Source organism: Chlorocebus sabaeus, chromosome 25 (assembly GCF_047675955.1).
Source record: "Chlorocebus sabaeus isolate Y175 chromosome 25, mChlSab1.0.hap1, whole genome shotgun sequence".
Classification (NCBI taxonomy): Eukaryota; Metazoa; Chordata; class Mammalia; order Primates; family Cercopithecidae; genus Chlorocebus; species Chlorocebus sabaeus.
Genome location: NC_132928.1, coordinates 51,794,257 through 51,814,225, shown reverse-complemented (window position 1 = coordinate 51,814,225; position 19,969 = coordinate 51,794,257). Strand labels below are relative to the sequence as shown.

The window sequence follows — 19,969 nt, the reverse complement described above, 5'->3', positions numbered from 1 at the left end:
TATATATATGAAATATGTGTACATGGAATTCCTGAAAAGGAAACCAAAATAATGGGAACAAAACAAATATTGAAGGATATAATCCAATAAAATATTCCTGAACTCTAACATATGAATGTACAGATTAAAAGGTTATATATACCCCAAGGAAAAAAATGGATCCAGACAGTCAACACCAGGGCATAATCTTGTAAAGTGACTGGACGTCAAAGGTAAGGAAGGAATACTTTGGGGCCAAAAGATCAAGTCTCCTATAATGGGAAAACTATCAAGCTGGCCTCAGACTGTCAGCCACATCAACTCTAGAAGACTGAAATCGAGTATGTCCAGCTTCGAAGTGCCAGTGTGCAGTGGTGGGGAGCATTCCTCCAGAGAAAAAGAAGGGCAGCCCTGCCAGGGGAAGCCTGCAGAACAGGCACAGGTCCTCTTGCCATTCACAGCAGAGCAGGCAGCTTTGACACTTCGGGAAGGCCAAGGTCTTCAGAGTCAGACAGACCCAGACAGATCCTGAGCCCACCACTCACTATCTCTGACCTTGGGTCATCTTACACCTTTGCAGCTCAGTTTCCACATCTGCAAAGCAGAGAGATATTTCCTACCTCTATGCATTAAACCAAATAATATGCATCAAAGCACTTAGCACAGGGTCCAGCACATGGTAAGTGATTAACAAACTATTAATATTATTATCACGTTTGCTCCTGAAAGCCATCACACTCCTGAGCAGTCCCCACCCCCTCAAGCCCTCGGGATGCCAGGGTGGCAAAGGAATCCTGTCACAGGGGTACCGTGGCTGCCTGTGGAATCCTCCCCGACATGAGCTGGAATAGGGTCTGCAGTGGGTCATTGAGCGCCAGCGTGCTGGTGAAGCTGCAGAGAGAAGGATAGTCAGTGAGGACCACGCCCAGGGAACCTCTTTACCCATTGCCCACAAGGCTCAGGGCCTCACATAATTTTATCAGATTTTGGCAGCTTCCTTAGGATCGTGAACATCTCTTTACTTTCTGCCGTGCCTCTGTCACATCCTTCTTTGAGGAGAGATGGCAGGGTCCTCAATCTACCGCACACCCCAGCTAGATCTCATTGTTGGGGGTATTTTCTGCACCTTGGTCTTAATGGCCTAACTCTGCAATAACCATTTCTGTGGGCCTTCTTCCATCACTGAGATGACCCACTGACATCTCAAAGGTCCCCTGGAGAGCCACAGCAGTTTATCTGGAAGCTCTTCTCCATGGGCACCCCCCTTCCCAGCCACCCCGATCTCCCACTCCCTGCAGCCCTCCTCCACACCAAGCCTACAGCACTCAGTGCCGTTTTTCTGGCTCATCAAGAGCCTGGGTCTGTAGTGCTTTTGCTCACAAGCACTAAATAGCCATTTTCAGTAACCAAAGAGGCGTGGAACAGGGGCCAGAAATGATCCTGCTGATGACAAACCATGGGATATGCTTAACAAGGATATAATAAGCTCTACAGCTGATTTGAGATTTAAGCTTACTCAGTGAGAGGTATTTTTCACAATTCACTGGGCTCCATCAAAAATCAATGGCCCAAGGCAAAAATCTGTAGCAGAGATGTATGCTACAATGTGGGGCTGTGGGATGTTCGTTTTCAAAGCCCAAAGGAAAATCATCCTCAGAACACCGTCCTTTATTTAACAGCACCCTTGCCACCAGAACTCCAAGCATGTATCATAATACAACTTCTGTGTTCCTCACCATTCCAGTCTCCAGGAAGACTGAAGGGTGGAGTCGTCATGAGACTCAGCCGAGGCCATCATCCAGAATGGGCCCGCCAGTGGTGCAGTCATTAGGCCCTCGGACTGCACTTAACATGGAAGTGTTAAGTGTTTTTGTTTGTTGGTTTGTTTGTTTTTTTGAGATGCAGTTTTGCTCTTGTTGCCCAGGCTGGAGTGCAATGATGTGATCTCTGCTCACTGCAACCACCACCTCCCAGGTTCAAGCGATTCTCCTGCCTCAGCTTCCAGAGTAGCTGGAATTACAGGCGCCCACCACCATGTCCAGCTAATATTTGTATTTTTAGCAGAGACGGGGTTTCACCATGTTGGCCAGGCTGGTATCAGATTCCTGACCTCAGATGATCCACCCACCTTGGCCACCCAAAGTGCTGGGATTACAGGCATGAGCCACCATGCCGACGGAAGTGTCATCTTCTAATTCAACCTCTGCCCAACAGGATTTATGGCCAATTCAAATGTAAGTTCAGCTGAGAGGATAGCTTCACAACTTTAACCAGCACTAGAAGCTAAACACTTTGAGGTGGCATCTTTCTTGCTGTCTGACCCAAGACTGCCCCTTACAGGAGGGTCCCTCACCCCACCCACCACATTTGTCCCTGCCAACCTGTGGATGCTAGGAGGAGCCCGAAGGACTTATTCAGAAAGCCTTCTCCATCCAGCACCCCTATTTGATCCTGGCTTTCTTTCACTCTATTTCATCTCCTTATTCCAAACTCCTGGCTATGGACCCTTGCTTCCATCCCTAGCTCATCCTGGTTTGGGCATTTTTCCTGGTCCACGCTGGCACCCAGATCACAGTGTGCTGACGTCATTTCTGACTAAGCACATCTCTTCAATCTCAACACCTCCCACTGCCGCCGATGCAGACTTCTGGATCTCACTGCTAGTGCAAAAACTCCTTTTCCTACCACAGCTCACGACCCTGCTACCCCACACCCCTACCCTACTCTCAGGACCCAGAACCTCATCACAAGTATAAATAGTAGACAACTGCTTATGTCAAAGACCCTCAGTCCCAAGGCTCTAAGGAAGTGATCACCTACCCCTCATTACCAGAACTAGCTGGAACAGCCCCTCCCAAAGAGAGAAGGCTACTGCAATGTAAAAACCTATTTAATTTTTGGAAACTCTCACCCTGGGCAATTTTACTAAAACTCTGTATTCAATTTAGCAGGTAGAAAGAATGTATCTGGGTCTAAAACAGAGAAATGCTATGTCCAGCTCAGAAAAGAGAACATGGAAAGATCCCTGGAGTGTGAGGCTCCTCAGTGCGTCAGGCGTTTCTCCACACCCTCATCCTCCACCTTTGGTGAGGAGGCCTCTCTGCCCCACTGATCTCTTTTGTTAAGTTCCAACTCACCCACTCATGACCCAGCTGTAGGTCCGTGGGTCCATCTTGCTGGACAAGAACAAAGCATGGCCCCACAAGTGGTTCTTCATGGCCCACTCCAAGGCTTCCTGAAAACCAAAACATCACATTCAAGAGTGCCTTTCCCACCTTCCACTCACAACAAGTTCCTGTGCTTAGGCGCTGCTGCATCCTGAGCAGCGGAGGCTGGGCTTCCCAGAAAATTCTTAGAGCCTCATATAAGAATGTGAACAGCCAGGAAGCAGGTTGTAGCTAGCATAGTGTTTTTCTCTAGGATGTCACCTTCACCAGCCTTCACTTTATCAAAATCCACTGTGCTATTCCATCAGCTTCCCGTCAGACATGGTTGCCAGTTAGCCTCATCTCTTTAGCAAAAGTTTCGTAGCACTTGAACATCAAGACTACAGTAAATACCAAGGTATAGTATACTTGAAAATCACTAAGAGAGGAGATTTTAAGTGTTCTCATTAGAAAAAACACGATAAATACGTGATGTGACACATATGTTAACTAGCTCCATTTAGCCATTCCATAGTGTGTGTGTATATATACACATATATATCATGTTGTATACTATACATATATACAACTTTTGTCAATTAAAAAAATAAAAGATCGCATCATATGCAAAAACAAGAAATTAAATATTTAAATGTAAAAATGAAAAGTACTTCAACTTCATTTTTATAAATTAATTTTGAAGTAGAAAAAGCCTTTCTAAATATGACCCCCAGAAACTTACAATTTTACACGGAAAGCCCTAAAAACATGAAAAGCTCCAACAAATCAATAAGTGAGGATCAGAGACTCAATAGAAAAATGCAGGAAATCAATGACAAAAAATTCACAGATTAAAAAATATTCAACTTCATTGAATTCATTTTGAATTGAATTGAATTGAATGTATTCATTTCAATAAGAGAAATGCAGGCCCAGTGTGGTGGCTCACACCTGGAATCCCTACACTTTGGGAAGTTGAGGGGGAGGATCACTTGAGCCCAGGAGTTTGAGACCAGCCCTGGCAACACAGCAAGACCCCATATCTACAAAAAAAATTTAAATTAGCTGATAATTTTTTTCTTTTGAGATAGTCTCTCTCCGTCACCCAGGTTGGAGGGCAGTGGCATGATCTCAGCTCACTGCAACCTCCACTTCCCAGGTTTAAGCAATTCTCATGCCTCAGCCTCCCAAGTAGCTGGGACTACAGGCCATGCCACCATGCCTGGCTAATTTTTGTATTTTTTGTGGAGATGGGGTTTCTTCATGTCACCCAGGCTGGTCTGAAACTCCTGGCCTCAAGTAATCTGCCTGCCTCCCAAAGTGCTGGGATTACAGGCGTGAGTCACCACATCCAGCCTTTTTTCACTTCTCAGATTGGCACCTATCAAAGAGTTTGAAACACACTGTGGTGAGAATGTAGGAAAACAGGCACTCTCTTGCATTGCTGGTAGAGTGAATTGGCACAACCTCTAAAAGGCAATTTGTCAGTATCTATCAAAATTACAAACCATATCCTTTGACCCAACACTCTGCCTCTAGAAATTTATCTTACATGTATTCTCTTACACTGGGCAAAATGACAGTGGTTATTCATTGCAACATTGTAATTGCAGAAGACTGGAAGTACTCTTAATGTCAAGCTATATGGGGTTTAGTTAAATTAATTATAATTTATCAGTAGAAAACTATGCCAATGTAAGAAATAATGAGAAAGGTATTTATATAGGCTATAGAGCAGAGGTCAGCAAAATATGCCCTAAAGGCCAAATCCAGCACACTGCCTATTTTGGTACAGGCCATAGCCTCAGAATAGTTACTGCCTTTTTAAGTGATTGGAAACAAAATTTTTTAAATTTTACTAAGCATTATAATTATATGGTAACTCAAATTTCTATGTCTATAAATGGAGTTTACTGAAACACGGCCACACCCATTCATTTACATATTTTCTGTGACCACTTTCACACTATAAGGGCAGAGCTGAGTAGTTGTACTAGAGGCCCCATGGCCTGCAAAATGTAAAATGTTTACATTTTACATTTTTTACATCTGTCCAATTATAGAAAAAGTTTGGCAACCCTAATATAGAGTGTTTTCTGAGGTATTTTGTAAAATGGAAAAGGGAAGGTACAGAAATGGTATACAGTATGCTATTTTTTAACAAAGAGAAAATAACAATATAAGCATAAAATTTCTCTGGATATTTCAGAGAGAAAAATTGGGTGACTAGGGGATAGGAGCATCATTTCCCAATTATGTCTTTTCTATATTTTAATTTTTGAATGAAACTGATTCAAATCGATTTTAATTATCTATCCAAACACTTAAATTTTTATGACTTTTGTAAAGTATAATCTCAACCTCAAAATTGAGCTAGAAATCAATCTTCATCTGTTTAAAGTACAGACAGTCCCTGCTTTATGAGTTTTTGACTTTACAATGATGTGAAATCAATACACATTTGGTAGAAACTGTACTTCAAGTGCCCATACAACCATTCTGTTTTTCACTTTCAGTAACATATTCAATAAATTATATGAGATATTTAGCACCTTATTAAAAAACAGGCTCTGGGTTAGATGATTTTGTGGGTTAAGGTAAACATTCTGAGTACATGTGAGGTAGGCTAGGCTAAGTTATGATGTTGGGTTAGGTGTATCAAATGCATTTTCAACTTATGATATTTTCTATTTAATGATGGGTTTATTGGGATATAAACATTGTAAGTCGAGGAGCATCTGTATTCAGTATTGATAGGAAGCCTTAGATATAGCAGAAGGAGTATTTGTAAACAAACTTCCTGGAAATTAATTTGGTGTATATATAAAGAACCTTTTAAAAGTGCATACCATTTATATACCCAGTAATTCCACTTCTAGGAATCTGTCCTAAAAAATTTAAAAGATCAGACAAAGACTCATGTAACAAGATGTGTAAATTATATAATTTATAATGGTTGACAAAATTGTAAATAGTCTAAATATTCAATAATAGTAGAATAGCTAAATAAAATATGATACATTAATATGATGGAATATTGTATAACTATTTTTTAAATGGTGCTGTTGGAGCATATTTAATGCCATGAGGGTATTTTACCGTATCATCTTAAGTTTAAAAAGAGAAATAAACAATTGTATATGCAATTTTATTTTCTTTTTAATATATATGCATGGAAAAATGCTGGAAGTAAATATATCAAAATGTTAACAGGTATAATCTTTTCAATTTTTTATTTTTTTATTTTTAATTTTTATGAGTACATAGTAGGTATATATATTTATGGAGTAAAATATATGAGATATTTTGGTACAGGCTTGCAATGTTTAATAATCACATCATGATAAATGGGGTATCCATCCCCTCAAGCATTTATCCTTTGTGTTACAAACAATCCAATTATACTCTTTTAGTTATTTTTAAAAGTATAATTAAATTATTATTGACTGTAGTTCCCCTGTTGTGCTGTAAAATACTGTCATATTCATTCTATTTTTTTTGCGCACATTAACCCTCCCAACCTCCCTCCCACCCTCCCCTACTGCCCTTCTCGGCCTCTGGTAACTATCCTTCTACTCTCTATCTCCATGAGTTCAATTGTTTTGATTTTTAGCTCCCACAAATAAGTGAGAACATGTGATGTTTGTCTTTCTGTACCTGGCTTATTTCATTTAATAGTTCATTGTCTTTTAATGGTAGAACTGTGGGTGTTTTTATTTTCTTTGTTGTTTCTTTTTGAACTTCTCGCATCCTCCCTGAAATGAGTATATACTATTCACATAATTGGAGCAGGGGTGATTGGTGGAGAGGGATTGGGCGAAAGGCATACTTGCCTTCTTCCTTCCATAGTAGAGCAGTCTAGTGAATTTCTCCACGATCTGCGCAGGTGTCTCCACACTGGGGGGGATCTCTCCGGTGAGCAGGTTCGGGGTCCCAGAGCTCAGCACTGGCCAGTCCTCATCGGTCAGGCTGATAAGGTTGGCCACAGGGGGCTGCTGTTTGTACTTCTCCAGCTTCTTGCAGTCTTGCATTAGCAGCTCAGCAATGTCAGACCCCACCATGGACTGTAAGGCAAAGAGGATCATCTGAGGAGAATCCTATGGGTCCTCAGGCTGGCCGCCCCAGCTGGAGAAGGAAGGCACCAGGGAGCCTGCCTTCTTCGCAAGGAGTCCAATTATGCAAACACAAGACAGTCCTTTCTTAGATTGCTATATTTCAAACTTCAGCATCACTATCATGGTTATTTTCTGCCTGTCAGGAGCCACAAAGCTTACCAGAAACATTGACAATTTCACAGGTATATTACCTGGCTGGTGCAATAACTCAGAAACTACAATATTCCCACACCAAGGAAGATCATCAGGGAAGATTTGCATTAGCAAACTGGCATTGACATTTGAACAATTTTTCCCCTTGGGGCAATTTGTGGCTTCTTTAACATTGCTTTTCATAATCATGCCATAAACATAATCTTATCTATCCCACGAAGACTTCAATTTCAGCCTGCACCTGCTCTCCCACCATAAAAGTAACTTACCCCATTCTGGCGACAAAGGAGAACCAAGAGCTGCCACAGTAGAGCCGAGTCTCTGCTCCCCAGTGTCTCAGATTTGCAGCTCTGAGCTGCTTTCTGCTGGCAAAACGTCATAATATCCACCTTATGTATATCTTCCCTACATAGAAAAAATTTAGGGAGTGAAGAGTGAGCAGGCAGACACTTCCCTGTTTCGAACCCCAGGCTCCTCCTAAGTATGCAAGTGCTGGCTGGGCTGTGGTTGAGATAGAAATCTGACAAGCCAGGGCTAGGGTAATGAGTCTATAGCTATAGGATAGTTATTTTCTTGTAGAACAGGAAGAAATTTCAGAGATTCTCTCATGCACCCCCTCCATTTTACAGATGAAGCAACAGAGGCCCAGAGACCTGATATCACTGCACAGGATAGCAAGTAAAAACAGACTTTGGAGTCAGACAACCCTGGGTCTAAATCTCAGTCTGCCACTTCTATAGGGACAGTAAAAGAACCTACCTCCACACAAAAAGGAATTAGAAAATTGTGTGGCGTGTATTAAGTGATCAATATGATTAGCATTATGATTTGCTCAAGATCATCCAGTAATATCAAAGCCAAGTTAGGCTTAGTAACCCAGTCTTTGAATAACCCAACTCACTTTTTTGCCCCATATCTATATACCTGTGTGTAAGAAACAGAGAGAACACTCATTTTGATTTGAGGGAACAAACTGTCAGATGCCATAAGAGGAATACATTTATATAGTGGTGATGATACTTTCCATGTGCACAATCTCACTTGAGACTCACAGACAAGCCTCAGGTAGGGAGAGCAGGTGTTATACCACTTCCAGGGGGAAAACTAAGGTTCAGAGAGGGCTGACCTGTCCACCATGGTATTCCTAGTAAGTAGGATGCCTGAGCCTGAGACCCACGTGGGCTGTCATCCAGCAAGGACTCTCTCCTCAACAAAGATGCCCTGAGTTACATTTATCAGGAATATAACTAAATATTTAAAAGCAGTCCTAGCTGAGTACTGCAGAGGGCTCACTCGCACACTGTTCTGTAACTTGAACACTGCCGATCTTATCTACCTCTCCAGGGAAAAGCCACTGTTACAAGAATTGTTTCTGCTATGATCCACTCGTCAGGGACTTCCCAGGCGATGCTCCACTTTTCTGCTAACATCTATCAAGCACACAGAACACTAAAACTTCCTACCATGCAGCCTCTGCAAAATGGAACTGGTTTTAGATTTCTAAACTGTCATGCTAATTTTGCTTTTTGTCTTTCAACTATTGAATGGCTTGTCAAAATGACTCAGACCACATCTGGTTCTATCTTGTAGCACAGAGAATTCCACTCCAACAAGGACGGACTTTTTTTTCCAAGGGAACCAAGAACATATCTCCAAAATGCTGAACTGAGCAGGAAGATTGCCCTTACTCAGCAGCTCTTACAGCACTTTACCTAATCAAGGGTCCTGAGAAACTTCTCATCTCCTCTTGCTCTTCGGAATCATTAAGAATAACCTGCAATAAAACAATCAGATTTTACTTTAAGACTGTCCACACTAGGCCCTTTTCAGTCAAGTCTAGTATCAGACCCCAGGGCCGTGGGGATAGGATGTGGCTCAAGGCCTTGTGGAGAAAGCAGAAAGAAAAAAGTGAATCTTGTTGCTAAAGATGAGCCACTGACATCTCAGGAAAAACATAACTCTAGCATCAATTCTTTCAGAGAAGAGCCCCACCCATTCCTGCACCCCCTAATCCAGGGGGTACATGGCCCAGTTTCCACAAGAGCATCCCATTCCTGGAGATCCCCCAGCTCAGGCACAGGAAAGCAAGGTAAGCACGTTAGGAGTAGTTAGGTAAGCAGTGTGCCGGCATTCCAGCGACACTGGGTCTTCTTTACCTCCATGCTGTGCAGTTCAACAAGGGCTGCTTGCCCGTCAGTGGGAGAGCTGGGACCTACACACACCAGCTGACCTCCTGGCCCGAAACTCACAGGAACATGAGGAACGTAGAACTTCATGGGCGCTTTGGGACCAGCTGAGGAGACATCCTCTGACCAACAGACACAGATGGACATTGTTAGCGTTACTTCCATCACTTTTCTTTAGCTCAGGAATATGCCACAGACGTATTTCTGCCCAAATTCTGCCTGAACCAAAATAAGATTCTGGGTGGGTTGTGTAATTAGAAGAAGCCCATGTTCCGTGCTCCAGTCAGATTTAAGCCTCTGAGAATGTGTCATAATACAATGCATGGGCTTGATGATTCAGTCCAAACGATAATGCACTCAGCCCAGACTCTCAGTGATGTTGACAGGCCAAGGAGTCTCTGGCTTCCGTGGCCTCTATACTCATGACAAAGTTCCTACATCCAGACAAAGCAATGATGCTTTGTGTCTTGCTTTTGCTTTTCCTAATTCTCTCTGGTCTTCCCTTTCTTAAAAGCACCACTGAGTGCCTCCTTTCCCAACCTGATGATGGATAGGGGCAGTGTTCCCTTCCAGGAATCAGCTATGATGCAATTACTATTACAAGCAAAAAGATAGAAAATGGAACCAAAGTTGACCTCTCTGCCCCAGAGACCTACATAAGCAAATGCGGTGGACAATGATCCATCATAAGGCTGACTTTCCCAGAGACTTTCCACCCAGCCTTTCCACATCAGATTCAACCAACTCTTGTGATCATTTTAGAACCCACCAGCCTGAACTGGACTCCAAGCTGCTGAAGCTGGGGGATCATTCTGCTCGGGGGCATCTGTGATGTACTGACTGAGCTCATAGCTGCTGGAGCTGAGACCAGACTCACGCTGCTGGAGAAGGTTGGACTCACTAGCCAGTGATGGCTGAAAGTTAAAAACAATACAAACACATAGGAAGAAGTTTCAGAGAGCTGCTCTTCTCAAGCGTTCCTTCAAAGAAACAGAACACATACAGTGAAAGTGGATGTGTTGAAAGGAGAAAAAGAGATAATCAAGTTGATAGGCATTTGCCAAAGGATATATTATGACCCAATGGAAAGAGTGGAGGCCTTGGGGTCAGAGGCCCTTGAATTCAAATCTCGACTTTGTCTTATACTCAGCTGCTGTGCCCCTGGACATGTGACTTAGGCTCTCTGAGCTCAGTGCTTTCATCTGTGATATAATCATATCTGCCCTATATACTTCAAGTAATTCATGTATTCAGTCATCAAATTTTTTTTTTTTTTTGAGACAGAGTCTCACTCTGTCATGAGGCTGGAGTTCAATGGCACGATCTCAGCTCACTGCAACCTCCACCTCCTGGGTTCAAGCGATTCTCCTGCCTCAGCCTCCCAAGTAGCTATGACTACAGGCACACCACCACGCCAGCTGATTTTTGTATTTTTAGTAGAGATGGGGTTTCACTATGTTGGCCAGGATGGTCTCGATCTCTTGACATCATGATCTGCCGGCCTCAGCCTCCCAAAGTGCTGGGATTACAGGCATGAGCCACCATGCCCGGCCCTCATTCATTGACTGTTCAATGAGCACCTATTATGCTCTAGGTACCATGCTTTCCCCTTGGATGCAGGTGTAAAGAAATTAATGGGGCCAGGTATGATGGTTCACACCTGTAATCCCAGCACTTTGGTAGGCCAAAGCAGGAGGATCACTTGAGCCCAGGAATTTGAGACCCCAAATTGCAATGTAGCAAGACCTGATCTCTACAAAACACAAAAAACAAAACATAAAAAAAAAACAAAACATAAAAAAATTTAGCCGGGCATGGTGATGCACACCTATAGCCCCAGCTACTTGGGAGGCTGAGGTGGAAGGATCGCTTAAGCCCAGGAGTTCAAGGCTGCAGTGAGCTATGACCATGTTGTTACACTCCAGCCTGGGTGACAGAGCAAAACTCTGTCTCTAAAGAAATAAAGAAAGAAATTCATTGAGTTTACATCTTGTGTGCATACAAGTAAAATAATGAATTCAAAAGCTCTTTGGGCCAGGCCAGGGGCTCACACCTGTAATCCCAGCACTGTGGGAGGCCGACCCAGGAGGATCAGATCGCCTGAGGTTAGGATTTCCAGACCAACCTGGCCAATGTGGTGAAACCCCATCTCCACTAAAAACTACAAAAATTAACTGGGCATGGCGGCACACACTTGTAGTCCCAGCTACTAGGGAGGCTGAGCCAGGAGGATCACTTGAATCAGGGAGGTGGAGGTTGCAGTGAGCCAAGATTGTGCCACTGCACCCTAGCCTGTGCAACAGAGTGAGACTCTGTCTCAAAAAAAATAAAAAATAAAATAAAATAAAAAGTAAAGCTCTTGTACACTGTAAAGTGCTGTACATGTGTATGTGGCTGCTGTCATTGTATTGTTACTATTAGTCATAATCATATGTGCCCTACCCTATTAAGCACTAAGTATACAAAAGAAATTGACCTCAAAAATCATACAAACCTAATAAGGGAGACAAGATTAATACAAGACTTTCAAAATTAAGACCCGATCTCTGACTGAGCGTGGTGGCTCAGACCTGTAATCCCAGCACTTTGGGAGGTCAGGGTGGGCAGATCACGAGGTCAGGAGTTCAAACCCAGCCTGGCCAACATGGTGAAACCCCGTCTCTACTAAAAATACAAAAATTAGCTGGGCGTGGTGGGGGGTGCCTGTAATCCTAGCTACTCGGGAGGCTGAGGCAGGAGAATCGCCTGAACCCAGGAGATGAAGGTAGCAGTGAGCCGAGGTTGTGCCATTGCACTCCAGCCTGGGCAACAGAGTGAAACTCTGTCTCAAAAGAAAAGAACCATCTCTGTAGTATATTTGCCAATTTTCCACAAATCTAAAATTATTCTAAAATAAAAAGTGTATTTTAAAAAAGATCTCCATTTTGTGGCCCAGCTGGTGCATACAATAAGATTTTTAGAGGAGAGGGATGAATGAAGAGTTAGAAAAGGTTTCAAGCCCTGCTTCTCAAACCTGAATTCAAAGATTCTAGCAACTTCCCTCTTCCTGGGTTAAACCAAATTGCTAGTCCCCTGGGGTCCCTAACACCTAACACCTGGATGAGAGCGTCCTCTCTTTCCCAGTGTGTTGGAGTGAGCTGGGTGACCTTTCTTGATCCCCTCAGTTTGCTGAAAATGCAAAGGAGTTCAGTTTAGGGCCTCGGTTGCCTGAGGTTGCCTCGGAGACTGAGGCAGTAAGGAGGGAAGAAAGGAAGGCATGGGTGGAGGTTCTGCCAAGAGGGAAGGAATGGGTCCTCCAGACTGCCGGCCACTGGACATCCATCCCCAAGGGCCCTGTTCTGCCACTGCTGACAGTGTCAGCTGCGACACATGGACACAGTCTCCAGTCCCGATGTCACTTTAGGTTACCTTATTTTTCTGGGCCCCAGCAAGCAGGCTCCCTGGAAACAGCTCCCCGGGCCACTCCTGTCCAGAGTTGGAAGTAGGGCTGTCTTTATAATGGTTCCTACTGTTAGATCTGCAGCAAAATGACAGGAGCAGTAAGCGGGGTCCCGGGCAAGCCAGCAAGGCTGAAGCACTCTCCGCCGGAAGCTGACCTGCTCCAAAGCATGGTCAGGTGCCATGTCAGCCTGGGTGCCATAGGAGAAAGCATTTTCCTCCCACTCGCCACCTCAATATACTAATCCCAGAAAAACAGGAGTGCTTGAGTTCCACAGCTCAGTGGCTGGAAGCGGCCTCAAGTCCTGATGAGAAGGGTTGGTCTCTACAGCCTGACATTCTGGAATGACTTACATCAGAATGTTTAGGTTGGTGAATTACAGAGCTGTGAGCACCAGGACAGATGCTTGGGCAAAACTCTGTTCCCTGTGTTGTCTTACCATGGGGAGAATGGCCCATTCTCAGGGCTCAGGCGTAGGCTGAGGAGAAGCACCCCAGCCCCAGGTATGTTCTCACAACCTATTCACGAGAGCTTTTTCTAGGCCATATCTGTTCTGAGGCCAACACAGAATTAAAGTCCTCTTTTAGGACAGACCTCAGGGAACCTCACAGGACTCAGACTTGCCCAGCTTTGGGAACAGACTCTCAGTGATAAGAATCTCTCTTCCCAGGGTCCATATTAACAGCGGACCAGGACCGTCCTGGGATACTCCCATATCCCTGTGGCTAAATCAAAGGTACACAGGCTTCTGGAGGTAAGAGACCAGCATCAGATGCCAGAAGATTTGCCCAACATAGTCTGAGTTTGACAACATCATGTCAAACTGGCCTCTCCTTTCGCACTTACTGGAAGTGGGTCTCACTATTTGTTCCAAATGGACTGTGCTGGTTTTCATAATGATGTTCATCAAGATACTTTTGCTCTCGATAATCTTCATGCCAGATATAAGGACTCCTTTGCCTCGGCACTGCACCCTCAGAGAAAACAAAATCAAGATAGGTCACTTCCTATTTCTGAAAGTTCTTAGAAAGATATTAGTGAGCTGTGAGGAGTTCCTAGAGCACAGTAGATCTAAAAACATATTTTCCAAAATGAAAAAATAGATAGGTGAGAGCTAATGATGAAAGTCCATAGGACGCCTCTCAGTCCCCTCTGAACTAATTAGCATGGATCTATACAACCGCACAACGATGGGGATTGGTGTGTACGTGTGTGGGAGGGTGGGGGTGTGTGTGTGTGTGTTCAATGTTGAAACAGATTTATCTTCGCTAGCAGTTCAGACGCTGCCATTAAGACACACCCTATACCTATTAGTATAGGGGAGAACACTCCTTTGGGTGCGTATCTGCTGTCCTCAGGGTGAAGTGACAGACTCCTACTATAGCCCAGCAGATGTCCTTAAGAACTGACTTCACTGTTACTTGGTCCAAGACTATAATCTTGGCTATAAGGCAAAGTAGAAGAAAAAATGTGGATGAAGTGCAAACTACCCATAGTACTAGTAACAGTACCATCATCTATGCAAACAAAGGAAAACAACTCCTTTATGTCTCTTCTCAGGACATCGAGGAGGAGTGTTTCTGCTGTGGTCTCGTCTGGCCAAGAAAAGATGTGCAAGGTGAGGGTCTGAACATGGCTCCGTCGGTCTCTCCCCTGCCTCTCAGACCAGCTGCCCCATCCCCAAATCCCAGAGGCTTCTTGGAGACTTTTCCATACCTCTTTCTTCCTGCAGCCACTGCGGGTGTCCGCGATAGTAGTAACTTCCATAAGCATATTCCTCCCTCGTTGTGGGAGAGTGATAGCCCTGATATGAATTCTCATACCCTGGCCTAAAATAGCACAAAGAAGACTGGTCAGTTGACGATGAGGGTGGTAAAGACAGAAACCAATGGAAGACTTGACAAACTAAACAGCTTCAGAGGACAGAGTTGTGACCCAGCCTAGAATCTGCTTGAAAGCCATGGTTAATTCTAGATCCTATAAACAGAATCAGAGCAGGAGTCAGGCCTTTGTTGCATAACAAGAGTAGAATTTTTATAGTAAAATTTTTTACTTAAAACTCTTTTCTAAAAACCTCTTTTTTATTTAAAACTCTTTTACTTTATAGTAAAACTCTCACTCCCCAAATACATATGTATTATCTTAGAACACTCCGTCCTGACATTATCTGAGAAAATCACTTCCTGAGACGACTGTGTTAAGTCTCCAATACACCACTGTAATTTCCATGCTTATTCCAGATGGAATTGAGATTAAAAAGTCAAACTGGACTGTCTTAAGTCTGATTACTTTTATTGCCTCTGTCCTGAACATGCCTCTCTTTGAGAATTCAACAATCCAAAAACATTGGGGAGAGGACCATCATAATATTAATGTTTTTATCAATTAGTAATTTTTTTTTTTTTTTTAGACAGAGTCTCACTCTGTCACCCAGGTTGGAGTGCAGTGGCATGATCTCGGCTCACTGCAATCTCCATCTCCCAGGTTCAAGTGATTCTCACATCTCAGCTACCCAAGTAGCTGGGATTACAGGTGTGCACCACCACGCCCAGCTAATTTTGTTTTGTTTTGTATTTTTAGTAGAGATAGGGTTTCACCATGTTGGACGGGCCAGTCTCGAACTCCCGACCTCAGATGATCCGCCCACTTTGGCCTCCCAAAGTGCTGGGATTACAGGCATGAGCCACTGCACCTAGCCCAATTAGTAATTCTTTAGTATTTCTTAGGGACAAATTTCTTTATAATAATAGTCGTAATTTCAACCCTGAATCTGTAAGCAGGTAAATATTACCCCTAAAGTAGAACATAGATGGCTTCCAACATTCCGTGAAATATTAAGTCCCGTGAAATATTAAGTCCAGTGCTACAGACAAGGGAAACAGGAATTCCAGATTCTCCAACCTGAATAGAATGACCTCACTGCAACCTCTTCCTTCCGAACTCGCAGCCTCGAAGATTCTATCTGCTTTCCCTAAGGTCGATTTTTTTAAAGTTCCCATTCATTCAATACGGATTATTGGTATGCCTGTTACATTCCGGGTACTGTGGTAGGCACTAGGACTTTTCTTGGTGCCGGTAGTGTCATGCTAATCCAAGGCAGAGTGGTCTAATGACAATGAGGAACTCCTTATAGGGATCTCCAAGAAAAGCTTTTCCATAGTCTACATATACTACCTTTTGCAATCCCAGAGCAAGAGGGTTCCATCTGCTCTTTTGAATTTCACCACTTTTTCTTCCCTCTACACTGCCCCCCTCAAACCCCCAATACTCAATTGCATTTGTGATGGCTTCTTTAAGAAGCTCCACTAGGGAATAAAGAGGAGAGAAATACTATCTTCAGTCATCAGAAACAAATTTGGGAGAGAACAGGATTTAGCTAAAGCCATGTAGTAAGGTAGAGAAGGAAAAAGAAAAAAGGGGGAGAAAAATAAAAGGAAAAGGAAGAAGGAAAAGAACAATCTATTCATAAGCATTTAGGAGAGTTGCATTCATTCCAAGCCCTAAAGCCATACCTTGAATACAACTGACTGGGATAACCACTTTCGTAATAGTCAATTCTAGACAGAGGCTGATGCCAGTCCCCAGGCCTGGAGGCATAATGGGACTGTTGATGGTCTGTCCTGGGCTCCTGCTGTGGCTGGGGGCTCCCACGGTTGTCTTGCCATTGGTGAAACCTCTCTCCATTGTGCCGAGAGTGAGGGACAGGCCGATGATGTCCATCTCTCCGAAACCCTCGGTCTGGATCTTTTGAGGGTGCTGTGACCTTCCCTCGTGTCTGGGGCAGCCTCTGGGGAGCCCAAAGTTCCATCACTGACTCTCTGAATTTGTCTTGGGTTTTGAGTAAGTTGTGTAGTTATTTTATCTTCCTGCAGACAAAAGAAAAAGGAAAAAAATCATCATTTGAAACCTATATCCAAACATAGTGGTTGATTAGGTTTTGTGAAAAGAGCAGCTATGGTCCTCAAAATCTATCTAAAACAAACCATATGGTCATGGATACAGAGAAATCTGAAAAAAAAATCTCAGATACATGAAGCAAATAACAGACTAGACAATTATATTGATATTGCTTAAAAAATTAAAAAGTACACTTGGAACAACGACAGATGGGAGAGGCATGGGAGACAGATAACGGTAATAGGTACAGCTAAAAATGCTATCAAGGAATCCCAGTTGATGTTTCTTCATATATTCCCCCAGCAAGTGTTTATTTAACACTTACAGTGGAGGCCCTGTGGTATCATAAATAGAGTGGGTCTTGCAGAGAGCTAGATCAGAGTTCAAATCCTAACTCTGCCACTTAACTAGCTAGTTCATTTTTTCAAGCCTCAATTTCCTTACCCATGAAATAGAGACTGTAATGACTACCTCGCAAGGTTATTGACAGAGTTAAAGATAACCTCTGCAAAGTGCCTGACATGTTACCTAACATGTTAAAGTGCTCAATAAATAGTAGTGTTATCAAGGATAAAGATGAGGATAGTATGAGTGGCTGAAGATGTTTACTAAAGAAAAAGAAGTTTAGGCCGGGCATGGTGGCTCACGCCTGTAATCCCAGCACTTTGGGAGGCCGAGACGGGCAGATCACGAGGTCAGGAGATCGAGACCACCCTGGCTAACATGGTGAAACCCCGTCTCTACTAAAAATACAAAAATTAGCCGGGCGCAGTGGCGGGCACCTGTAGTCCCAGCTACACGGGAGGCTGAGGCAGGAGAATGGCGTGAACCTGGGAGGCGGAGCTTGCAGTGAGTGGAGCTCGCACCACTGCACTCCAGCCTGGGCGACAGAGCGAGACTCCGTCTCAAAAAAAAAAAAAGAAAAAGAAGTTTAGACTGACCTTTTCAAGAAGCACCTTTTCTGAATCCTTACGTTAACCCCCCAAAGAACTAGAACCTATATAATATGGTCATCCCTGCTCCTCCAGAGAAGCCAACAAGAGGCAAATTTGGGATTGTTTTCATAAAAAATTAGAAGGCCATGTCTCAGGGTTCTTCCTGGCTGCAGATTTTAAATCCTGGAAGTCTCCCTAGCATCAAACTAATTTTCCCCCACGTCCCCACGTATTCCTGAAAAAGGAAAATTGCTCCAAGGACTGATTACCTTCCAGGTTCCTCTGCTCATAGCACGGGGTGGTGGGGGGCAGGGGTTGCACCCGCCAAAGGAAAGCACGCCTCAGATCTTACTCTTGCTCAGGATTCTCTTGTGTCAGGAGCATCCACAGGCTAGGTCGGCCTCGATTTTTTTCTTCCTTAGGAACTGTTTTAGGTTGCAAGATTCTGATCAAATCAGTTAACTTGTTTCCACTACTAAAGGTCCCAGCCTCACATAAAAATTCATATCAGAACAAAAGGTCAAAAGGGTGGGTGTTGAAATCAAGACGTCACTCTGCTCAAACACCAGGGAGCCAGGGTCGACAGCTATAAGCCAAGAGCTATGAGACAGCAGAACACACAAGAAGAGCAAGGTGCAGAGGGGGCCTCCCACCTCAAGGTCACTCACAACTCAGGGGAACCTGTGGCTTCCTTCCCATGTCAGCTCACTCCCTTGAAAAAGCCAGGTGCAATGACAGCCTTTGCCAGCAAATCCCAGGAAAGGCCAAATGTCCCAGACACAAGGAAGGGCACATGAGCCTTTTCTGAAGGCTGGTGGAACTCACAACCATTTGGACCAAGTAAGCGGAATGAGAAGAAACTTGCTTTCTCCTTGTCCCCAGATAGTCTCACTAGGCAGCCCTTCCCCAAATGCAAAGGTGCAACACCCAATCTTTCCACTGAAATCACATCATTTTGCTGCCAAGAGACATCAACTCCAGCAAATCAGTCCTCAGATTAAGGACACCAAATAAATAGCACCTTCGATTCTCAAAATGAAGGAATTACATCTATGATGACAAATCACACTCACACATTCACATAAATGACCTTTCCTCGCCCCGGTAAAGGCCATCTCGCCTTTCCTAATCTGACGGCACAGCACGTCCAGCTCAAAGAAGGGAAAGAAGGGAGCAAGTGTTCCCACACACCTGCTCCGATGGCTTCCCACCTTCCTTCAGCGCTGCTCCAGGGACCTGGCCTAAGAGTGCCCCCTCTCCTCTTGGAGACTGTCAAAGTCCAGGTGCCACATCTACCACGACTCACCGGGCCCTCAGATCTACAGCATGTCAGTTACCTTTGCAACTGCCCAGCCTCCATGGAGCTGATTCATTAGGGCAAAGTACAGCCCAGATACTGCAGTCCGGGACCCGCCTGACTTGAAGAATTTGCTCTGAACGCTGTCAGAGACTGGCGCTTCTGTTTGCCTGAGCATGGACTGAGCCAGGTTCACTCACATGAGAAATCATTCAAATTCCCACAGCAATCACGGAAGAGAGACATCAGGAAGAGGAAGTCCAGAAGCCCCGAGGCAGCCGGGTCTGGCGCGAAAAACACCACCTTTGGGGTGTTAACCCGGGGCTCTTCCACTAGCTGGTTCTGTTACTTAACCTCTCTGAGTTTCAGTTTCTTTTTCTTTAAAATGGGAATGGCAATGCTTAGCTTACGAGGGTCATTACGAGGATGAAATGTTGGTAAAGCATCACATGATATATAGGTAAGTATGCCCTGCAGATCAATATTATCTTTTCCTTTCCAAAGAGACAAGTTAATTCCACTGGTTGAGGTGCATGGGGAAGGGGACATGTTTGCTGGTGGGAGTAAACCCCTGGTTTGCCCAGTGTGGGTTTTTCTCATGTATATTTCTCTCCATTGGGCTCTGGTTGTGTAATACATTCTGTTATCTAGCTAGAAGGCAGATTTATATCCTCAATATTGAACTGAAGGCACTAAAAAGTTTTCCATTATAACAAGAAAGTAGGTTCTCGCGCTTGAAATACACATTTCTTCTGCAATATCAAGGTAAACACAGAGAAACACATGACTACTTCTGAATTAATACTTTAAAATTCTGAATTT

At 43.9% G+C, this 19,969-nt stretch overlaps 1 protein-coding gene across 2 annotated transcripts in view; it reads right to left on the bottom strand.

Annotated features, from left to right (window-relative positions):
- The window catches only part of SEC16B (SEC16 homolog B, endoplasmic reticulum export factor), a 60,836-nt gene that overhangs the window by 27,578 nt on the left and 13,289 nt on the right, over window positions 1-19,969 (bottom strand). The window contains exons 2-12 of one of the 2 annotated variants that reach the window (XM_073011746.1): window positions 16,531-16,884; window positions 14,735-14,847; window positions 13,865-13,985; window positions 12,988-13,096; window positions 10,349-10,493; window positions 9,550-9,701; window positions 9,106-9,167; window positions 7,663-7,798; window positions 6,959-7,189; window positions 3,117-3,214; window positions 789-870 (exon numbers count right to left, since the gene is read on the bottom strand). In XM_073011746.1, the coding sequence (XP_072867847.1) occupies window positions 789-870; window positions 3,117-3,214; window positions 6,959-7,189; window positions 7,663-7,798; window positions 9,106-9,167; window positions 9,550-9,701; window positions 10,349-10,493; window positions 12,988-13,096; window positions 13,865-13,985; window positions 14,735-14,847; window positions 16,531-16,826 (1,545 nt within the window). In that variant the 5' untranslated portion in view covers window positions 16,827-16,884. Of the gene's footprint in view, window positions 1-788; window positions 871-3,116; window positions 3,215-6,954; window positions 7,190-7,662; window positions 7,799-9,105; window positions 9,168-9,549; window positions 9,702-10,348; window positions 10,494-12,987; window positions 13,097-13,864; window positions 13,986-14,734; window positions 14,848-16,530; window positions 16,885-19,969 lie in introns of both variants that reach the window. The other variant, XM_073011747.1, reaches the window with a different exon arrangement.